Here is a 21636-nt window from a genome sequence, read left to right on the forward strand (position 1 = left end):
TCAAATTATCTGTGTAACTCCAGTTATGGTATGTCTCCACTGTTTCCTTTATGTAGCCAACCCATAATTCTTTCAAGGTCTGACAAAAGATACTGGAAGAAAATCAGAGCAATGTAACACACTCTTTTTTTATCGCATTAATAATTAGTTTCCATGTTAGTTCTTCTTTGCAAAACTAGTTCTACAGCCTTTCATGGTCCAAGGTTTCAAGGGTCAATCCTCCCATCCTGCCTGTTCCTCCTCTTGTGAACATAATATCAATTTTTCTGTGTAAATAGGGTATCTCCTCAACTGACAGATGAATTAGCCCTATTGTCCCACAAGCCCATGAGGTCATGTGCAAGTATTCCAGAGTGCCTGAGTGAATCCAGTTTCAGTATGAAGGTCACTGAGATTTCTTCTATCTAAGCTGCAAAAAGCCTGTGTTCATATTTTCATTCCAAGCTTACCCCTGTGCTCAGCATCACTGCATCCAGCTCTGCACTTCTCAGCACAGGAAAGACTTGGACCTGTTGGAGTGGGTCCAGAGGAAGGCCACAGAAAGGCTCAGGGTGCTGGGGCACTCCTGTGAAGGTGGGCTAAGGGAGCTGAGATTGTTCAGCCTGTAGAAGAGAAGGTTCCAGGGAGATCTTAGTGCAGCCTCCAACACCTGAAGGGGCTTATGAGAAAGACGATGACAAAATTTTCAGTGGGGCCTGTTGCAATAGCAAAAGGGGTAATAGTTTTAAACAAAAGAGGGTAGATTTAGACTGGATATGAGGAAGGAGTTTTTTGCAATGAAGGTGGTGAAACACTGGCAGAGGTTGCCCAGAGAGGTGAAGGATTCCCGAAAACATTTAAAGTCGTGTCAAATGAGGCTCTGAGCAAACTGATTTAGTTGAAGATGTCCCTGCTCATTGTAGGGAGGGTTGACAAGACCTTTATACTCATGGGCAGTTCTTAGACCACACTGAAATTGTCTTCCACTTGTATATGATCCACTACTAGATACACAAATTGCAACCTTGGAATCATTTTATTGATGAGACCCTTTTTCTGTTTACATCTTCTGTCATGCTAACCCAGCTTGAATTTTGGCAATATTTTGACAACTCACATTTTACAAACTAGGGTAGGAAAATGTGAAAGAGAGAAAACAGTTATACATTTTCTTCGACAAGTATTCATATAATTTTATTTTTTTTTTCCTGCTTAGCCTTGATTGCTCTTCTGAGGGAAGGAGAGAGCCTGGAGGATCTGATGAAATTGTCCCCAGAGGACCTGCTGTTGAGATGGGCAAACTATCACCTGGAAAATGCAGGATGCAACAAAGTCAACAACTTCAGCTCAGACATCAAGGTATGAGAAATACTGACCAACAAAAACAAAACAGCAGCCCTACACCCAAATTCCTAGCCTCCACACAGGGACTGTGCACTGAAACACTCCAAGGAGCTGAGACTGCTCTGTCAAGCACATGGAGCTGGGTACATAAAATGCTTTCATTGGGGTTTACCTTTGCACTCAGTAGTATTCCTCCTCTTCCTCGTGACCTCCCAGTTATCACTGCCAGCTCCTGCACACCAGATGCCTGGGAAAGGAATGGCTGCTGGCTCTGGACAGGGCATTAGATGCTGTATTTTCAGCTCCTTACCTCTATTTCTCACCTCCTTTCTGAATCTCCCTAAATTACTCTTGACCTGGCTTTTGTTTAGAAAAGCCTGGACCTTACTCAAGCATGTAGAGAAAGATGATTGGGCATTTCCAGTTCCCCCACTTGATCTTTCCTTCACCTAGGCTATGTGCTCCTCTGTCCCAACATTTGCTATAGCCCTGAATGCAGTTTTCTGTGAGTTTTAATTCACTGGGACTATTGGGAATACTACAGCTAGACAGGGAGACACTTGCAAGGGTGGGTGTCTGTAGTCTAGGCAGTATTATTTCATATACTCAGAACCTCTTGGGCTTGTGGGTGCAGATTTCAGCAGAGCTTTCTCTTTAGGACTTTAGTTGTACCCAGACAGATGTAGCAGAACCTGAGTGGTTCCCACTGATTAATTTCAGACACTAAAACCCAGTGTGAGTCCCAGACAGCATTCCAGATCTGTAGAGGCTGTATAAGGGAGGATATCTGAGCTGGCTTACAAGAAAGCCAGGGGCTGGCCAGCACACCAACCTCACCTGACTTCCCTGCTCCCAGAATAGCTTGGGAAAAATCCAGCTCCTGAGGTACCTGGTCATAGGCTTCACTAGGGACTGAAACATAAGCACAAGCATTTTATTGAAATACAGAAAAAAAAAAACACCAGGGAAGGCAACAGGAGGGGTAGAGAGTCACATCTGATAATGCAATATTTATTGTAACAGATTTTTGGTTGACTGGTGGAGGTGACTGGAGAATATCCATGAAAAGGGAAGGGAATGGAGTCTTTCCCATCTTTCTGTGTGCTGGCCAAAAAGACTATGGTTCAGCTGATTAAATCTTATCTACAACTGAAAGCTAAATCACAATTCTGGTGTTTACAGTTGGAAAAAAAGACACATATTTACAAGATTTCAGTGTTTACAGACATTCTCTAACTAAGTCTGTCTCCCCACCTCACTTCTGTTGTAAATAACCACTTCATAATTACAGTACATAGTAATACAGATGTAAAATATTTAAAATAATTCAGGTAGTCTGCTTAATATTTTGAAGAGCATCAGTTGGGTTAGTTAGTCAAGTCCCTAGACATTAAAATGTAGCTTTATTTTCAGTTCTTTGAGCTCTTTTTGAAGTGAATTAATATTTTCCACATATGGAAGCAGCGTTGTATTTCACAAAAGATTAAAGACACAACATGATAAACCCTTGTCTTGTTCTTGCCCTTTTGCCTGAAAAATGCTGATATTGTTGTCAGTGTTAACTTTTGTCCTTGAAAACTATGCCTTCTCTTCCACAACTGTTCCAGTCTTGCTTTGAAATCCACTTTAAACATCTGCTTTCTCCTTCTGCATTTTCTTTTATTAAATGCTCAGCAGCCTGACTTCTACAGCATTATAAAGGTATGCATTTTCTTACCTCTAATTTTACCTTCAGATTAAGTGAATTCTGATATCATTTTGTTGTTGCTGCCCTTTCTGTGAGTTCCACACACAGTGTTCTTGTCTCATGTGTTGGGTATTCTCCAGCACATATATATTGTGCTGGAGAAGGGGAGAAATAGATCTGGCAAACACAGCATAAAGTAGGAATTGCTAAGTGCTTCCAGCTTAATTAATTTAATTGTGTAGCCCAATGATCGATGTAATAAAAATGAAGCATGCCTGCACATTGTTCAGGGGAGCACTGGTAAGCAAAGGGCTGAGCTTTAGATGTAATTTTTCTTCCCTTTAATTTCTCTGTCTGTCACAGGACTCAAGAGCTTATTACCATTTGCTGAACCAAGTTGCCCCCAAGGGAGATGAAGAAGGCATTCCAGCTATTACTATTGACATGTCAGGATTAAGGGTAAGATGAGATGAGTTTGGAGTAAATGCCAATATTTTCTGTCCATTACTTGCATTCCTGGCCAACACAGGGCTGCACTGGGATGTCAGAACCAGCAAATTCTTTCTTGCATTGCAACATGATCTTGTAAATCAGAAATCAAAGGTTCCAAAGAATTAAAGAAGAATTAAGAGTTATGTGTTTCGATTTTTGGTAGATAGTAACTCCAGAACTTCAGCAACCATTTAATCACACTGATAAACTACTAGCATGTAACAAGTGTATTTAAATACATTTATCTGTGAATTTCATCAAACCATCACGTTTAAATGGAATATGGCTGTAAAAGCAATATGGTGAGGTAGTTGAATCATGGGCAAAGCCCATTTGAAAACACAGACTTGCCATTAGTAAAAGTGGGAATGGGAATAGATGTAAATCCGTCAAGGAGCTGCTTTAGCAGCTAGATGACCTCAAGGAGACCCAGGTGGGCTGGGTGCAGAGCTGGGGGGCTGAGGCTGATGTCCCATCTGTGCTGGGCAGGAGAAGGATGACGTGCAGCGAGCCGAGTGCATGCTGCAGCAGGCCGAGCGCCTCGGCTGCCGCCAGTTTGTCACCGCCACCGACGTCGTCCGCGGCAACCCCAAGCTCAACCTGGCCTTCATCGCCAACCTGTTCAACAAATACCCTGCCCTGCATAAGCCAGAGAACCAGGACATCGACATTGAAGGTCAGGAAAATGCAAATATCTCACGGTGCACCATGATGTTTCCCTTGTGTCCCCTTCTGTTCATGGTTCAGTGCTGTTGGGGGATAGAAGATAAGAAAATAAAGATAGTGTAGAAAGTAATCTTACCCCTAAGGAGTTGCAGCTAGGCTAATTATCAAAGATTAGGAACAGGCCTGACTTTAACAGGCCACAGCTGTAACCAATGAGAAGGAGAGTGCTATAAAGGAGTGGGGTAGCTGGTTGAGAAGGGAACTGGGAGTCGGTGCTCTGAGGAGCTGCCCATGAGAAACACCAAGAAGGTATGAAACTTTTGTGATAAGGAGACAACAGTATGGAACCCCTGCAAAAAGATGACAACACAGTGGGCTGTAAATTCAGTTAGGGTTTCCTCTCAAAACACTTACATTACTGAAGTATGGTGTTCTGCAGGGCTTTGATTGATGTGTCTTTGTTTTAGGTGAGACAAGGGAAGAAAGGACATTTAGGAACTGGATGAACTCCCTCGGTGTTAATCCACATGTAAATCACTTGTACAGGTAAGATGAGGTATTACACTTCCTTCAGATGATAAATACAGCCAGCAAGTTGTTTGCAAGAATATAAAAACTTCTAGGCCCTATAAGAATATATGCTGCTGTGTGTTTCCCAGGAAACTAGGTTTACCTCTGCTAATAGTTGAATTGTGTTTCTTTCCTCTGTTCTTTGGACAATGATGTACCTTTTTTGTTGTTTTCAGTGACCTGTCAGATGCCTTGGTTATCTTCCAACTCTATGAAAAGATCAAAGTGCCAGTAGACTGGAACAGGGTGAACAAACCACCGTATCCTAAACTGGGTGGCAACATGAAGAAGGTACAAAAAACTAGAGTATCTCCAGTAGTGATGTCTTATCCTCAGTGAATGCCTAAATAATTTCAAACGGCAATGTGGGTATTTATGTTGCTCTACAGTCCCAAGGACAGCACCTTAAATGATTTTTGTGCTTAGTCAGTGGATAATTTTTCATTCTGAAAAAGAAATCTACATTAGACTCACTCGCTCTGTTGAGAGGTAAAAAATATTTGTTACGTAAAAAGACTTGACAACTTTTGTATCAGTATTTAGAAACTGTATTTGCAGATCCCTTTTGCTACTGCTTTAGGCACTGATTGTAATGCATCTGGACCATGAGATGCATGGCACCAGCTTAATTGCAGCTGTCTGGATCACTGCCCTCCACATCAAATGAAGACAGTGATGATAAGCATTCTTGATCAGGTGCATCAAGAACCAATCACACAGTTGCTGCTAAATGCAAAGCTTTCTCCCAGCTATCTGGATGAGTAATTGCATCCAGTTAGACCAGAGTGATCAACCAATCTAAAATATTGGCTGGGACACTAATCCTTTGTCTCAGTGCAATGCCATGATGCTGGAGCTACCCATGAGCCTTACACTTTTATTTTCCAGGCTAATCTGCTTTTCAGGCCCTAATAATGAAGTATAGCATTTTCTTCTATGTTAAATGTTCAGAATGGTATTTTTGGGATGGATCTGCCTGCTGGTAGTCAATCAGCTGTTTTATCACAGAGCCTCAATGTTCCTGTTTGCCCAGGAGGATCTAGGCTGAGTGATCCAAAGAATTTAAAGTAATAGTGTCTTGTCCTCTTTCTTTTCTTTTTCCTCTATATTTTTCACACTGCCTTTGACAGCTTGAAAACTGCAACTATGCAGTGGAACTGGGAAAGAATCAAGCCAAATTTTCCCTTGTCGGCATTGCTGGGCAAGATCTGAACGAAGGAAACCGTACACTCACCCTGGCCTTAATCTGGCAGCTGATGAGAAGGTGGGTCAGAGCATTTTGGTGTGCTCAGTTTGCATTGCAGTAGTTTCCTGATGCTCTCACTGAGGAGGCTCCACAGGCTACAGCCTTCTCACTCCTCTGCTTGCACTTCAGTGCTAGGGCACAGTGACCTTCTGCTCACTCCTAGTTAAGGATGTGATCAGAGCATATCTTGTGGGCAAGGCCATTACAGTCAGCTCATGCAGAAGATTATTATTGTCACAATCTGCATAGCAACAAGAAATGTTTATTGCATAGAAGAGAGGAAAAGAAGTTAAAAAGGTCTCTGTATCAGGAAATGGCGACGGTGTCCCAGAAACAAGGAATTGATGCAGAAGTTTTGTAAGCTGCTTCCTGAATAGCCATAACTCAGTCCCTCTCCCCATTTTAATGTAATTCTCTGTGTGTGCATGTTTCTGTTTTTAAGAGTGCCATAATTGAAAGTAAAGGGCCCCAGTAGTTAGGAACGGAATACAAACTGAATTCAGACTATAGAGAAAGGTAGAGGTTTATCAGTAAGATAGTTAAAATAGGGATGAGGTGGTTACTTCCCATCAGTTTGGAATATCTTTCCAAGGTGTATGCTGATATATAAGCAAAATATTCCAGGCTTGTTTTCATGCAGAAGGTCAGTCTCATGTGAGCAGAAGGATTCCCTTCTATCTCCAAAATCAGTGATTATTTTTTAAGCACTATGAGGATGAGTAATTTACAATGAGATACATTGAGAGGAATTCCAGGAATTTTAAGTAACCAAAAATTTAACATTCCCAAAACAGTGATTAAGGAATTGGGGGTGAATTAAACTACTTAGATTAATAATTGTGTTATAATATAAATCATGTGCACTGTGAGTGTGTTTGAGGCAAAGGAATATCAGATCATTGGGATAATTCCAGACAAGCTGTGCAGATAGAGGACAGTTCTGAGGTTACAGCAGACTTTGAGCAAATATCCTGGCTTCCCTCCTAAGGTACACCCTGAATATCCTTGAAGACATTGGTGGTGGAGAGAAGGTCAATGATGAAATCATTGTCAGCTGGGTCAATGAAACACTCACTGCAGCTGGGAAGGATTCAACCATCTCCAGTTTCAAGGTACAGGATTTTTTTTCAGAAATCTCTGCTCAGGAATCTCTTATTCAGAGTGCTTGTGTGTATGATATATAGATGTGTGTATGGTATACAGATGTGTGTATGCCTATACACACGCACTCTACATTATGATATAACTCACTGCATAGCTTGACTATTTTTTCATTCATTTATTCATTCATTCAAGCTTTTAAAAGCTTGTTCAAATACACTGGTTTTATTCAAGGGACTTTATTGTGAAAAAGTAATAGAAATATGATATGAACCCTACAGGAAACACCTTGAATTCCAGTTTGGCTTGGGAAATCAAAGGATGGAGACAAGAATGATGACTGGAATTAAGAAAGAACTGCTGTGCAGTTGGATATGAATCAAAAGCAATTACAAATGGCAGTATTAAAATGAACAATAGCAATACATTTATAACCTGGTAGTACCATCCAGGGGTACCTTGCCCTATTTTGCAAGGTACCACACAAACACAGAAATGGACCATTTCTAGAATGTTTCCCATTCCACTAACCACACAGTATCTATGACACTTCCCAAGCTAGGGAACACTCTGTGGATATAAATCAGCAGTTTGCACCAGGTGAGGACAGATCCATCAAACTTCATGTAATGAGTTCAGGAATCACACAGCTGGTCCCTCTCACCCCTCCCATCAGCAGATGTCTGTCAGTGTTATCTCCCCACAGGAAGCAAATGCACCAGCCCTGCACCCCATCTTTTGCTTTAATGACACTGTATTCTATGACAAGGTGACCTGCTTCTTGGATGAGGGAAAGGCTGTGGATGTCATCTACCTGGATTTTAGTGAAGCCTTTGACAGTGTTTACCACAACATTCTCCTGGAGAAACTGGCTGCACGTAGCTTGGACAGTTGCACTGTTTTCTGGGTAAAAACTGGATGGCCAGGCCCAGAGAGTGGTGGTGAGCAGAGTTACATCCAGCTGGCAGCCTGTCACCAGTAGTGCCCCAGGGCTCAGTTTTGGGGCCATTTAACATCTTTATTGATGGTCTGGACAAGCAGATCAAGTGCATTGTCAGTCAGTTTGCAGAGGACACCAAACTGGGTGGGAATGCTGATCTGCTGGAAGGCAGGAAGGTTCTGCAGAGGGATCTGGACAGGCTGGATTGATGGAACAGGGCCAGTTGTATGAGGTTCAATGAGGCCAAGTGCTGGGTCCTGCACTTGAATCACAACAACCCCTGCAGGCTTGGGCAAGAGTGGCTGGAAAGCTGCCCAGCAAGAAAGGACCTGGGAGTCAACACTGGCTGAACATGAGCCAGGGTGTGCCCAAGTAGCCAAGAAGGCCAATGGCATCATGGCCTGGATCAGCCATAGTGTGGCCAGAAGGACCAGGGCAGGGATTGTCCCCCTGTACTCAGCCACACCTTGAATCCTGTGTCCAGTTCTGGGCCCCTCACTACAAGAAAGACACTGAGGTGCTGGAGTATGTCTGAAAGGCAACAAAGCTGAGAAGGGCTCATAAATCCTATGAGGAGCAGATGAGACGAAAGGAGGCTCAGGGGAGACCTTATCACTCTCTACAACTGCCTGAAAGGAGGGTGTAGCCAGGTGGGGCTCAGTCTCCTCCCAGGTAACAAGTGACAGGACAAGAGGAAATGGTCTTGAGTTTGCAAATGGCCAGGGGAGGTTTAGATTGGATATTAGGGGACGTTCCTTCCCTCAAAGGGTTGTCAAGCCCTGGAACAGGCTGTCTAGTGAAGTCACCATTACTGGAGGATTTAAAAAATGTGTAGATGTGGTGCTTAGGGACATGATTTAGTGGTGGACTGGGAAGTGCTAGATTAAGGGTAGACTTGATCCTAAAAATCTTTTCAAGCCTAAATGATTCTGTGATGTTTCATCCCTTGGGTAGAACAAAAAATCCTAGAAAGAGTCCTTAGTCTGCCTTAGATAAAAAAATATTCTAACAGCCCTTTGTGAAGATCTAAATGGTATTTAACTGAACTGTCCATTGCTCTTGAGTCTAGACTCTAGCTTTGTGGGAGTTCTGTCATCCTGTTCTTGCATTTAATTTTATTTTTTGTCTATGCAGGATAGCAAAATCAGCACCAGCATGCCAGTCCTGGATCTCATTGATGCCATTCAACCAGGGTCAATCAAGTATGACCTCTTGAAAACAGAGAACCTGAATGATGAGGAGAAACTAAATAATGCTAAGTATGTTTCTGCCAAGTGGCACTTAGCATGAGTTACCTGCTCAGGCTGGCCTAACTCTGTCTTTAAAAATGACTCTGCTGTCTTTTCATCTGGCACAACCTCATGTGAGAAATACCACCCGAGTTAGAAGCATGAAGGCAGGGAGTTAGGTAGTAAAAAGAGTATCAATGGAACTACATTGTGTAATGTTGTAGTTCCTGCTTCACAAATCCCTTGAAAGGACTGAAATCACTTGGTTTCACAAGCTCCTATTTTCTCATATTAAATTTAAAATTCTTTCAGATATCAGAGAACAATGCCAACAAATAGTGAAGAGGGATTAGTGACAGCTCTTTAGTCACCTACAGGTAGAAAAAGGGCATATTTAAGAGAGAAGGGGGAAGACAAGATTCATGCCTGAAAAACTGGTTCTCTAGATGTGGGTATTGATTTTTTTTTCCCTGAATGCAAATGATTTCCTAGCAGAGAGTCAATTCTGGGGGCACCTCCCTCTCCTTTCAGAGTTACACAGATCATCTCCTGGTCTGATCATCAGTTTAATTTCTCTTCTACGCAGTAACTACAAAGGAGAAAAGGATGACTGTAAAGCAATCAGAGCTGCCATTATTTTTGTAAAGACTTTTCCCACTGTTCTTTTTCCTTCCATTTCCTACCATCTGTTCTCTTTCTTTTCTTGCCATCCTGTGTGTACTTTCTGTGTACTTTATTTCTTCATTCCTCTCCTGTTCTTTTCCTAATTTCCCACCCCTGTTCCCCCACGTTCCCAATGCTTCTCTGCATTTTGGGGAAAATTTCACAAATATATGTGCTCCGAAATGGAAAGAACATGGGATTTCCTAGCTTTTTTAAATGAAAAAATAGAAGAGACAATGGCTCTGAGAACAGCCAGTGGCTCTGAGCAGGTAGATGGGAATGTCAAGCTGTACTTTCTGGGTATGACTGAAATAAGTCCCCAGATGTTGATTTCCCAGATGCTGATTTCCACTGACATCAGCCTTCTGCTTCTGTCCTTGCAAGTTTGTTTATGTGCAAAGTCTGAGTCTCAAAGATTGAAAAGGGAGCAAGGTCATAATGGCTGATTTTGAGGATAATCTTTTAGGGGATGGAAGATTAAATGTTTCATACCAGGACCTGCAGATCCCATCCTGCAGGTAATCAGTGCTCTAACCATCAGGGAATGCACTCTGCCTTTTATTAGAAATGTAGTTCTTTATGAACTTGTCTCATACATTTCTACAGAAAAGTTTAACTTCGGTAAATCAGTGAAACCCACTCTGGTATTGATCATGTAAAATACTTAACAGGGTGAAAGTTATTGCTACTGCACTAATTTCTGTCTTTGTTTTTTCCTTTTTTTCTCCCACCCCTGCAATACAGATATGCCATCTCTATGGCAAGAAAAATCGGAGCAAGAGTCTATGCCCTTCCAGAAGACCTGGTTGAAGTAAAACCCAAAATGGTCATGACAGTGTTTGCTTGCCTTATGGGAAAAGGAATGAAGAAAGTTTAAAGCACAAAAGACTTGCACTGATGCCTGTTATTCACCCTTTAGATTCCTTTAAACTGGATGCTGTTGTCTGTATCAAATAAATATGCAGGATGCTCATGCTTTTAAGGCATGAATGTTATACATGGTTCCAGGCCATGCAGAAGTTGTGTATTCACATGTATCCAGGAAATACTTTGTTGCTTGATTTTTTTGCCTTATTTTTCCACTTTGGGTTACCTATAACCATTTCAAATTCCTAAACAAGTTTTTGACACTGAGGCCTAAGCATATCCTTTCATTAATGGATACCAGGGTTTTCTGTGGAGGTCATCCAGTGACAGACAGCTTTTAGGACTGTGAAATGTTATACTCTGCTTCTGCCTGAAAATGTTGTCGTGCTTTTTGTAGCATTTCTGCCATACTTCCCTTCAGTTTGCACCTGGGATAACAAAACCGGTTTCCTCAAGCCAATGCAAGTAGTAGTGACTATTTCTGGAGAGGTAGGATCCTCTGAGGAAATTCTTCTGGAAAAAAAGAAGTGTTTGGTGTCTGTGACGTGTTGCTGGTATGTAAACTGAGCAGTACTTTTCCCTGCAAGTTATGCCTCTGCCATCCATGGCATTACTCACAGATTACATTACTGCTCACCAAAAAAACCACACTGCAGCCTGGTCCTCCAAGACCATCCAAACTCTGGAACCTTGGCAACAAACATTCTCCAAGGGATAATTCATTTTTATGTCATAATACACTTTAAAATGATTGCAAAGCATGATAGTAATGAAAGCCATGTTAAAGAAACTAAGGGAATGTACTCAGTAGCAATACAATGAGAAGTGAACAAAGGGATGCAGAACGACATATTTATGTAGACAATAAAAATTCAAGTGTTAACTTCACAGACTTGCACTCAAGGGGCTGTGGCTCTGATTCAGGAGAGCATTTATACCTGTGCTAGCATAAGAAACACATACTAAAAATGCTCCCCTGAACCCGGGCTTGGATCCTCAACAGAGCTAAATCAGCTTTGCTTTGCAGCTAACAAGGCACTGTAAATTTGCCTCAGTTGAGGTCCTAGCCCTGTCTATGGATAGTCAGTGGGATATATTTGCACTGAATCTCTTCCTTGGCATGAGACATTTACTGGCCTTTACGTGCATTTTACTGTGGTGAAATGCAGAAGGAGGGAATTTTGCCTTAATGCACTCCCGTTGACACAGTTCTCTCCCTCTCCCCCTCCCTTTGCTCCAGCCCTTCAGAAATGCCTTAACAACAAACCTAGTCTAAGACATGAGATATCTCTCCAAATAAAATGTTCTATAAAGCCAAAGGTGTAGTCCTTGCTTTTAGTAGTGGATGTGCTAGTTGGTGTGTGTCATGGAGCTGAAATGGGGACAGAGGTAAAAATAATCTGTGGGCTCACTGAGAATGTGTCTTCTGCATTGTTACTGAAACCACAGATTGCAGAGAATGGAAAGAATTCTTTCCTAGGCCATTTGTGAAAATTCCCCTCTGAGACACTGCCAAAGATGGGACATTGTTCTGGCTGGACTTCCAGTATGATTTCCCCATTTGGTGCACTGCCCATCATCCTCTTCCTTTGCCCAGGTACCCATAAATTTTGCTTCTTTAAGCATTCTGCAATGCAAATATGCTGCCTTGTTTCTGCAGGAATGGCCAGATCTTGATCCTGATCAGATCTGACTGCCCTGTTCCTCTTAAGAATTTAATACAGGATGAGAAAAGTACAGCATCCTAAACCCCATTCTGTCTGGTCCCAGTATTTCCCAGTGCTTCCAGAGGAGGAGAACATCCAAAGTGCTATACTATGGAGATGTCACCCCAGCTTATTGCCCAGGAAGAGGAAGTTATGAGACCATGGCCCCTACACTACTCCTCCTCTTTTCAGGTGTGGCACCTGCTGTTGCCAGAGAAGAGGGGTGGCACTGAAAAGGCAGCTCCATCCCCTTTGTGATTGACTTGGGAGTCCTTCAGAGGTAAACCAGAGAGAGGAAACTCTGACTGCAGAGCTTCTCTCAGGTGAGATGGCCATGTTCTGTGTGAGTCTCATACACGTGTGTTTGCAAAATGAAGGGGCCATTTTTTTGTTGGATAAATGGTGTAGATCTGAAAGGACTGGGTAATCCTGCCTGAAGACAGCCCTGCTTCAGGTTCCTTGTTTCAGGGAGATGGTGTCACCCCAGACTCAGGGGCAGTCACGAGTGATGAAGTAGATGACAGATTGAACGTGGCAGCAGAACCAGGGCGAGAAAGATGGCTTTTCCCTTGACCCCAAATGAATGCAGGTGTTTGCCATCCCCAGAGAGTAGAAGGGATTTTCAGGCATCTTCCATTCACCAGCTCTTAGCAACTCAGCTTTTTGCACAGGGGTAGGATTTTTAGAGGAGTCTGCTGAGATGGGCAGAGAGGAGGCTTGCATACATCATGCATTCCCACTAGGCAAGGCGTAAGACATCAGGGGCTCTGGGGACTGAAAGCTGCCTCTGCCTCAGGATCTGGAGAAGGGCCAGGTGATGTACGGTGTTATTTGAACCATGTTTTGTGGAAGGGGCTGCTTTTCCTCCTCCTCAGCATCCCAGCTCCCTGGCACGCATCCCTCCCCGTTGGCAGCGCTCTGCCCGCGGGCTGCTTTGCGAAGCAGCATCAGCGAGCGCCATGCCGCACTCCGCAGCAGGGACAGATCACCACGAGATGGCACTCCCTGCACCCAGAGCTCCCACACCGGCCGCAGCACTGCCATCCTCTGAGGAACGGAGAGAAAAACCTGGATCCTGAACCCTCGGCACAAAGCCAGCGCTCGCCAGTGCGCGAAAGGGAGTAAGTGCCGCTGGCAGGGATGCCACGGTAAATCCCTCCCAGATCTTCAGCCCTGGCTCTGGAATCTCACTTGAAAGACAAATCTGTCGTGGCCCTGAGGGTGTGGGAATAGCTGCATTCTGGTACAGGAGTAGAAGTATTTTCACTTTTCAGTGCATTTCTGTTTAATCAAGTATGCTTACTTATTTGATGGACTTGAGGTTTTGCTTTCATGAACTGGTAACAGCAGCCTGTAATAAAGGTCTCTCTCAGCAGGTGCTGAAAGGGTTAAGCCTATGACAAACATCACTAAAAATACCAACCAGGATCTGGAATTTTTTGCTGTTGCTTTCCTCAAACTTTTTCCATCCCTCTTAGAGAAAGCAGCTGTCTTTGGGATTCACTCCCAAATCAAGCTGGCTTTGTAAGCACTTCCATTATTGATTTTCATTGCACAATTAATCATAATTTTCAATGCTTCAAAAAGGCTTAGACACTCACACGAATAAAAATAAAGCATCAGCATTTAGACTAAATAGGAGAAAAACCATGAGGGCAATCAATCCACATGCCTCAGGGTACAGTCTGATCACCAGATGGACTTAGAAGGAAATGTCCCCCCACAGAGTAGTAAAGCATAATTAGGTGCATGATGAGGATTTTACACCTTCTTGTAAATCATCTACCCTAGCTAGAAATCATCTGTTCTAGCCTTAGAAAGGGGACAACAAGATATTTGGCTGGCTGCTGTGCTCTTGTAGAGATAAGGTTGTCTCTATTTCCTCCAGAACTGGGACTGAACCAAAACCCCAACCTGACATCACTCATCCTTCTAAGTGCAGCTTAATTCTGTTATGAGCCTAATCACAAACTTCAGGTCTGGTGCCCACTGCTGCCTAAATGAGCAGCATGTTTGATCTGGCTTCTGCTTGGAAAATAGAACCTTTGGAAAATAGGTCTCAGTCAGCTGGCTGCAAAAGGCACAGGAGCAGCACTGGTCCTACAGCAAGTACCAGTGACTGCTGCTTTCAGCTTGATGGAGAAATGGATCCTGGTGCCTCCAATGCTGCAAACCCATATGCTGAGTTCCTCAGAGTCAGCTCTCTGTCTTCTCCCACTTCTGGCAGCCTCCTCCACCATATGAAGAACAGACTTGCCAAGAATTTGGGAGCATTTTCCTTCAGGCTGCTCAGCCACTCAAGCCCAGTTCTTTTCAGGCAAGCAGACAAGGCAAGCAGCAGAGAGCAGCACCACTGAATGCCTAACTCTCATTGCCTGCTGTGTGGTGAGCCACTTTGGAGCTAAAGTTTACCCACAAACCTAAGAAGCTGTTCATTAAGCAGGGCATGAATCAGAAGAGCGCTGTGTACTGGTAAGGTGGCATCTGTGGACTTTGTACAGCTTAATGTGAGAAAACTGTGAATTAGGGCCAAGCTCACATAATATAATATAATATAATATAATATAATATAATATAATATAATATAATATAATATAATATAATATAATACTTTTTTTTATAATTGTCAATCAGTGCTCGGTGGTGGTTCTCTTCTGCCACCAGGAAACATGTGTTATTCCCCTGGCAATTCCTTGGCTGCTCTGAAAGTAACACACAGCTCTTAGTTCTCAGCAAGTAAAATTACTATATTTATAAAGGACTGTTTTTCATTGCATCTTATTTACTTTTTGTGTCCTGATAACTTTTCAAAGTGCTTTATGGGAAACTTAATTTGTTCCCAGAATGCAAACTACTATTACTATTCCAGATCCATGATAAATTGTCCAAAGCTTGGCCAGAGTTCACACAGGCCATCTGCTCACTGGTGTTACTACAATATGCCTGAAATTTGTGAAAAGAACAGAAACCTACATAACCAATCCCACCTAGACACACTGAACTCTGGGCATTTGTTAAGGATCTAAAGAAATACAGCAATGAATATCTGTAAATGCACAAAGCACAGAGAGGAGCCCCACACATCCACTCTGGAATTCTCCTAGCAGGTGCTTCACATGTGTGGTGCTGCTTTGATTCATGCAGGCAGAAAAGCAATGTGAAAATGAAAAGCAAAACACCCTGCATGTCTGAGAGGTGGTGAACAAGGCTTAGGAGCATCAGCCTTGCCATGTCTTCTCCTCAAAGCCTGTGTTTGCTTGGGTGTCAGTGAAACCATCCTATGGTTAGGTAATGTGCCTGTGAAAGGCTCAATCAGCCACAGCAGGGAAAACAGAGATCCTGAGGAGGGATGCAGGCCCTGCCCACCAGTCCTACATCCACTGCTTGCTGCTTGCTGCACCGTCAAATCACAATTGGCGTTAGGGAGATGTGGCCTCAGTGCCCCATGATGCTTCTCAGACCTACCTGGGGTGATGCTGTCCATGCAGTGATCAGATCTTGCATACCAGTCAAATGCCTCTAGAAAATTTCAAAATTTGTAGAAACTTCCCAAATTTGCAGTTGGAGCCAAATTCTAGAGCAGTGATGGTTGTCTCTGCAGTGTGCATCTGCTTGCACAGATTGATGGTGGTGGGGACCACACCAGCTGAGAGGGGTGAATGAAAGAGGGCAGGACCTTTGCTCTATGGGCTTTCTCTTCACCAGCATCCTCAAACAGGCCCTGGCACCTTTCAAACGGGTCCCAGCATTCTCCAAAAGCCCAAAGGAAGGGTCCATTCTTATAATCTCTGACAGACGCCATGCAAGAAATGTAAGCAAGTGCAAGGAATGCAAAGAAGAAAGGAAATTCTGTAGATCCATCCAGGGACAGGCAGAACACATCCCTGCTCCAGAGATAACTGCATTCTGGGTTTGTGCACACATAATCTTTGTACACAGAGGGGGAGACAGGTGTGCATCCATTCACGTGCAACTTGGCCAAAGTGTGCTCTCTGTAGGTGGTACTTGGACACCTTCCTCAAGTGCTCAGTGTTCTGCTTGGAGTGCTCCTGGGACTCTCTTTGATATCCTTTGTTTACCAAAATAAAACTTGCCTTGCAAGTGCTCCTTGCTTAGACACTGGCAAACAAGTCAAGGTGTACTGGCAAAAAACCAACGTGAGTCACTTGGACAACTGTTGTTAGTGTGGTGGTTTATAACAGACCTTCAGGAAGCAAAGCTCATGAAGAAAGTGTTTAAACAGTACAGACACCTCCCCACTTACCCCAAACCCTGCATACACTATAGCAGCTTTCTCTCTGCTAACCCAGGAGAGCTGGCTAGCAAAGAGAGTAAAAGAAAATATTTAATAAATAAAATAGATTGGCACAACAGAGTCCTCAAACATGTATTTCCAGCCTCTGCTCATACCTATCAGCCATGATTGAAACATACTGCTGAGGTGTGTTTCCTTCCAGGTTAATCCATCATTTTCTAGCACAAGCAGCATCTGATTTTTATATTTGAGAATGATGTGAGGGAGAAGAACAGAAATTTAGACATAGTCCAGATTTTCCCCTCCTGGTGGTTTCATGGGCTGCAAAATTGTTTCCTGAATGAAATAACAGAGGTTGGTGACATTGGCCATGTATGCAAATGATCACAGTGTCCTACAAAGATTAATTGGTTCATGAATAAAGATGAGGAGCTGAGGTGTGCAGGGAGAAATCATTTATCAATTATATGCCTTGGAAAACTGAAAGATGATGCAGCCTTAACGGCTGAATGGGTTTGAAAGGGGGACTTGTAAATTGAGTTCTAATTCTGTTCTGCCACATTCATAATAAAGAGCTGTTACACTAATTGCATTCTTGTGTGGCTCATGAGCAACAGCACTCAGCTGCATCGCACAGTGAGCAACAGAGATCAGAGTTTAGTTAGATTTTAGTCATCTTCTGCCTCATGTGGGAAGGATGCTCACTGGTTACCTTTGGCCCCATCAGTAGTGATAATGCACCAAAAAATGGCAAGAGCCCATCAGCAATTTTCATGAGATTATTTTGCATTTGGATCTGAATTTAAAGAACCAGTAAGGACAGCACAGACTCACTTGGCTTTTATGTTCTGCTTCAGTCACACACATGCATCAGCACAATTACCCGTCCCTGGAGGGACTTCCTGATTAACTGGAAACAAGAGGATTCTGGAGGATCAAAACCATAACAGACTATGCTAATCCCAAACAAGGAAAAAGATCTGAGGGATGTGGTTGCTGATAACAGCTGACCTCTGCTCCTCCTGCCCCTTGTGAGTGCTTGTTAACAGGTTTACTGTTACAAACAGACAGCACCAGCCTAGCATGGGCTTTAGCACACACTGAAATACAGACTCAGATCTGAGGATCTTGATGAGACTTGTTATTTAAAATGTTGCTGCTGGATACTGTGCAAGCCCCAGGATCAAAGACAGTCACACTTAGATCACAGTTGAGTATAAGGGAAATCTCATGACACTTGGGCTGCTGAAAACTATAGGAAAAGCAAAGCGACCCCTGACGAAGGGAAGAAATGATGCATCTGACTCCATTGATATCAGAAGGCTAATTAATTGCTTTATTATACTATATTATTTTATACTTTATTACACCATATTACACTGAATCTGCACAAGCACTCAACTCCACTCAACTGCACAGAATCTCGTGACTGTCAGCAAACCATCCCGACACACACGTAGATTCAATTGGTCAGTGAATCAAAACACTCACACCAGAATCCAATTACCAATTCCCTTCAGGTAAACAATCTTCCACAATGCATTCCACCTGTGCACAACAAGAGGCGCAGCAATTGAGATAAGAATTGTTTTTTCTTTCTCTGAGGTTCCTCGCTGTGATTCCCAGAAAATATCCTTGGGAACTTGTGCCTTGCTTTTCTCTGTGAAGAGAAATGCGGCCACAGAAAACCAAGGGTGACACTTGGGAGAGTCACTGGAGATTACTCAGTGGCACTGCTGCAACTGCTTGAGACCATCTTGCTGCAGCAGTTCAAGAAGTTTCTCCTTTGACTTGTTTTATCTGACATCATTCCAGGGGCTGGCTCTCTTTCACCAAAAAGAGCAGCCTGCAGGAGCCCAGGCACAGCATCCCAGTGTGTACTGAGGGATCTTGAGCAATGATAGATATCCTGACTTAGCAGGGATAGGAGTGTTGGTCTCTGCTGCTGCCACAATTTTGGGCACTGACATCCTAAAGCACCACACAAAGATGTGCCAGAGCCTGGTCTGGCTGAGGTACAGCACCCAGTCTCTGTCCAGGGGACACTGGTGTTACTACATGAACGTGCAGAGGGACAGGAGAGACAGCATCCAGTCAAAAGAGTGAAGACATCTCTTTAGAACTGCCTTTAAAGTGTGATTATATTTTTAAAAGCAATATAATAATGGCATCAGGAGGCTATATATATTAACAGTCCTAATTCCCAGATGCATATTTTTCAACCAAGAAATCAAGAGAATACTTTGTTAATTATCTGCTCTGAAAACCAAGACCTGCTCATCCCTCTTTAAATGAAAGCCTGTGCATCTCCCAGTGGGACCCTAAAAGTTAACACAAACGAACACAACTGAAATTGTCCCCCATTAGTACAAGGCCTCTGGTCATATTTGCTATGGCAACACTTGCAAGTATCAGGTCAGCACAGCCCATGGACTACCCAGTGGAGAAGGAATAATTAATTCAAGTGCAGCAAAATCTTTGACAGAATTTTTGACCAAGCAGCTCTTCACCATGGAATGCTGAGTTAGCAGAAGTGAAAAGGGCTGCTGGAAATGATCAGTTTTGATGAATTTCCCAATCAGAGAAAAATAGATTTGTTCAAGAAAGGAGGATTTCAAATCTCCCCAAATTCAACAAAAACCTCAGCCTGCAATAGTTTCTAAATTGAGTCTTATTTCCTCCAGGTATTAAAACAGTCTGTGGAAATGCAAGTTAATTTTCAATAAAATAATTAAAATGCCTTAGAAAAAATCAAGCAGCAGTCAAAATTCTTAAAATTAAATGTTTTTATTGACTCAATAAAACTCAATTGTTTTGACAGTTGCCCTTCACAATGTTTTTTAAGACTGCATTTTTTCTTCCCAGATAATCTGAGAAATACTTCCCAGGTTCTCAGAAGTCCTTGAAGGTTATTTAAAAAATTACTGCTGCAGGTAGAGTTTCCTCAAACACCCTTTTTTTTTTTCTTTTTCTTGTATGAAATATTTCCTTTGCATTCCAGAAACCAAAAAGCAAGTAGGAAATCAGTAGCTTTCAAACACCGTGTGAACAGTCTCTTCCAATAAACTGGAGAATTTCCTGGAAAAGCCGCCAACACTACAAAAAAGTCTTACAACTACTGTTTGTCTAAAACTCTCTTCTTGGGTAGACAATAGAAGGTGTTCCCTTTTCCCACTTAATTAACAGCCTAAGACATGTAGAGATATGATCCTTTCCTTTCTTCAGTAAGAGCTACCCAACTCCATCAGCTTTTCAATCTCTTCTGTTAAACCTAGCTCAGCAGATCAAATTTTTCGTCATATCTGTACATGAAACAATTCCACATGAAAGTGTGTCTGGATGAGCAAGTTTTCTCTCCTGTATTTTATTTTTATTTGACAGCTTCCTTTTGCCTGTGTGAGGAAAGAGCATCTGAACCACTGGTTTAAAAATCAACCCTTCTGGTGGAGTGCTGCCCTTGCTGGGAATGGCCTCTGTACCTTACCAGAACTTCCTGTTTGTTTGAACAACATCTAGAAAAGATAAGAACTAAAAAGTCTAGGTAAGGCATCAGTGATTTCACTTCCCATGAGTCTTTCTTTGCCTTTCCTTTTGGTGTCTGGTTTGTGCTCAATTCCAGTTTGGGGATTTTCAGTGTTGGTGTATTTTCACATATATTTCAGCATACCCATTGGGGTATGATTCACCTCTGTTGACTTCAGTCACCTAAAACTCAGCTGTCTGGCTTCTTAGCACAGGGCTGCCCTTCTGAAACAATCAAAACAAAAAACAAAAGACCCAACAAAACCAAAACCAAACTCAGGGCTGTGTTTGACTTCCAAAGGCCCCGGGCTGCCTGCTTAGGTGGAGAATTGGCTCTGATCCAGACCACTTCAGAGCGGTTCTAGAGGATGTTCATGGATGCAATCTAGTCTGAATTACCTAACCTTAGCTCCAGGGCTTGTTCCCAGCCATTTTTTTACCTAGGGTATAGCTATAACCCTAAGCTACACCTAGAGCATCAAATAATTTTGTTCCCCAATTCACATCTAGGTCTTGGCTCCCCGGTGTCCCCATTATGTACATATTGATGCACTCCTCAGTCCTCTTCTGGAATGAATTCCCTCTGGAAGAGGACTTAAACCAGGATAATTAGCTGTGTCTTAGTCATTTTTTCTTCAAGCATGGAACAGAGATGAAGATCCCTATCTATTGTGGACATACCAAATTCACACAGCTTTTCAGCATGTCCTGTATGGAGACCTGTGGATAGAGATATGAGGAGCAAAATCTTGGGGGCATGCAAAAATTAATAATAATGAGATGAAGAGTCACTTGTACTTTTTCTTGAAAAGTAACCTTTATGACATCCATAAGGAAAATACACGGATGTCAAAGCACCAAAAAAACATATGTTGCTCCTTGTTTTCTCTGCTAGCAAATGCCAGAAAAAGAAGGTTTCCCGTTCAGAATTTTTCTGTTTGGACTTAACCTCATTCCCACTGCTTTGAACCAGATTCATGCTTGGCTGTGATGCTTTATAAGAGAGATGGATGCACAGCACGCTGCTGGACCTCCACAAATACTAGAGGATTACAAAAGCTTTGTGCTTCCTGTTCTTTCTTATGTCTGTGGTTCGTAGCTGCAATAGAATAAAAGGCTGAGATGACAAAGTGATTTGTCAATATGAAAATGTTCAAAATGTATTTTATCCTCTTGTACGTGGATGACATCAATATGAGCAGCACCTCCCCAGAGAGCTCTGTCATATTGACTTAGCCACCAGGAGCTTGGGGTTGAAGTGAGAAGCAATATTAAATTTTAACTACTCTTTAAATAACATTTTTAAAATCAATAATGTGGGTCCTGAACCCTTGTCTTTTCTATTGCATTTGGTTCTGTTGTGAATGCC

At 42.6% G+C, this 21636-nt stretch overlaps 1 protein-coding gene across 4 annotated transcripts in view; it reads left to right on the top strand.

Moving 5' to 3' along the window:
- LCP1 (lymphocyte cytosolic protein 1) overlaps positions 1 to 12103 on the top strand; it is a 50915-nt gene extending 38812 nt beyond the window's left edge. For 2 of the 4 annotated variants that reach the window (XM_071448406.1, XM_071448405.1), the window contains exons 8-17: positions 1196 to 1338; positions 2998 to 3024; positions 3374 to 3469; positions 3992 to 4178; positions 4636 to 4714; positions 4915 to 5029; positions 5869 to 6002; positions 6973 to 7096; positions 9160 to 9284; positions 10662 to 12103. In XM_071448406.1, coding sequence (XP_071304507.1) covers positions 1196 to 1338; positions 2998 to 3024; positions 3374 to 3469; positions 3992 to 4178; positions 4636 to 4714; positions 4915 to 5029; positions 5869 to 6002; positions 6973 to 7096; positions 9160 to 9284; positions 10662 to 10794 — 1163 coding nt within the window. In that variant the 3' untranslated portion in view covers positions 10795 to 12103. The remainder of the gene's footprint in view (positions 1 to 1195; positions 1339 to 2997; positions 3025 to 3373; positions 3470 to 3991; positions 4179 to 4635; positions 4715 to 4914; positions 5030 to 5868; positions 6003 to 6972; positions 7097 to 9159; positions 9285 to 10661) is intronic. The other 2 variants (XM_071448407.1, XM_071448408.1) reach the window with 2 other exon arrangements.
- Positions 12104 to 21636: the final 9533 nt, after the last annotated feature.

The sequence above is a fragment of the Agelaius tricolor genome, unplaced genomic scaffold (genome assembly GCF_023055355.1).
Source record: "Agelaius tricolor isolate 1412-34295 unplaced genomic scaffold, bAgeTri1.0.p SCAF_26, whole genome shotgun sequence".
Classification (NCBI taxonomy): Eukaryota; Metazoa; Chordata; class Aves; order Passeriformes; family Icteridae; genus Agelaius; species Agelaius tricolor.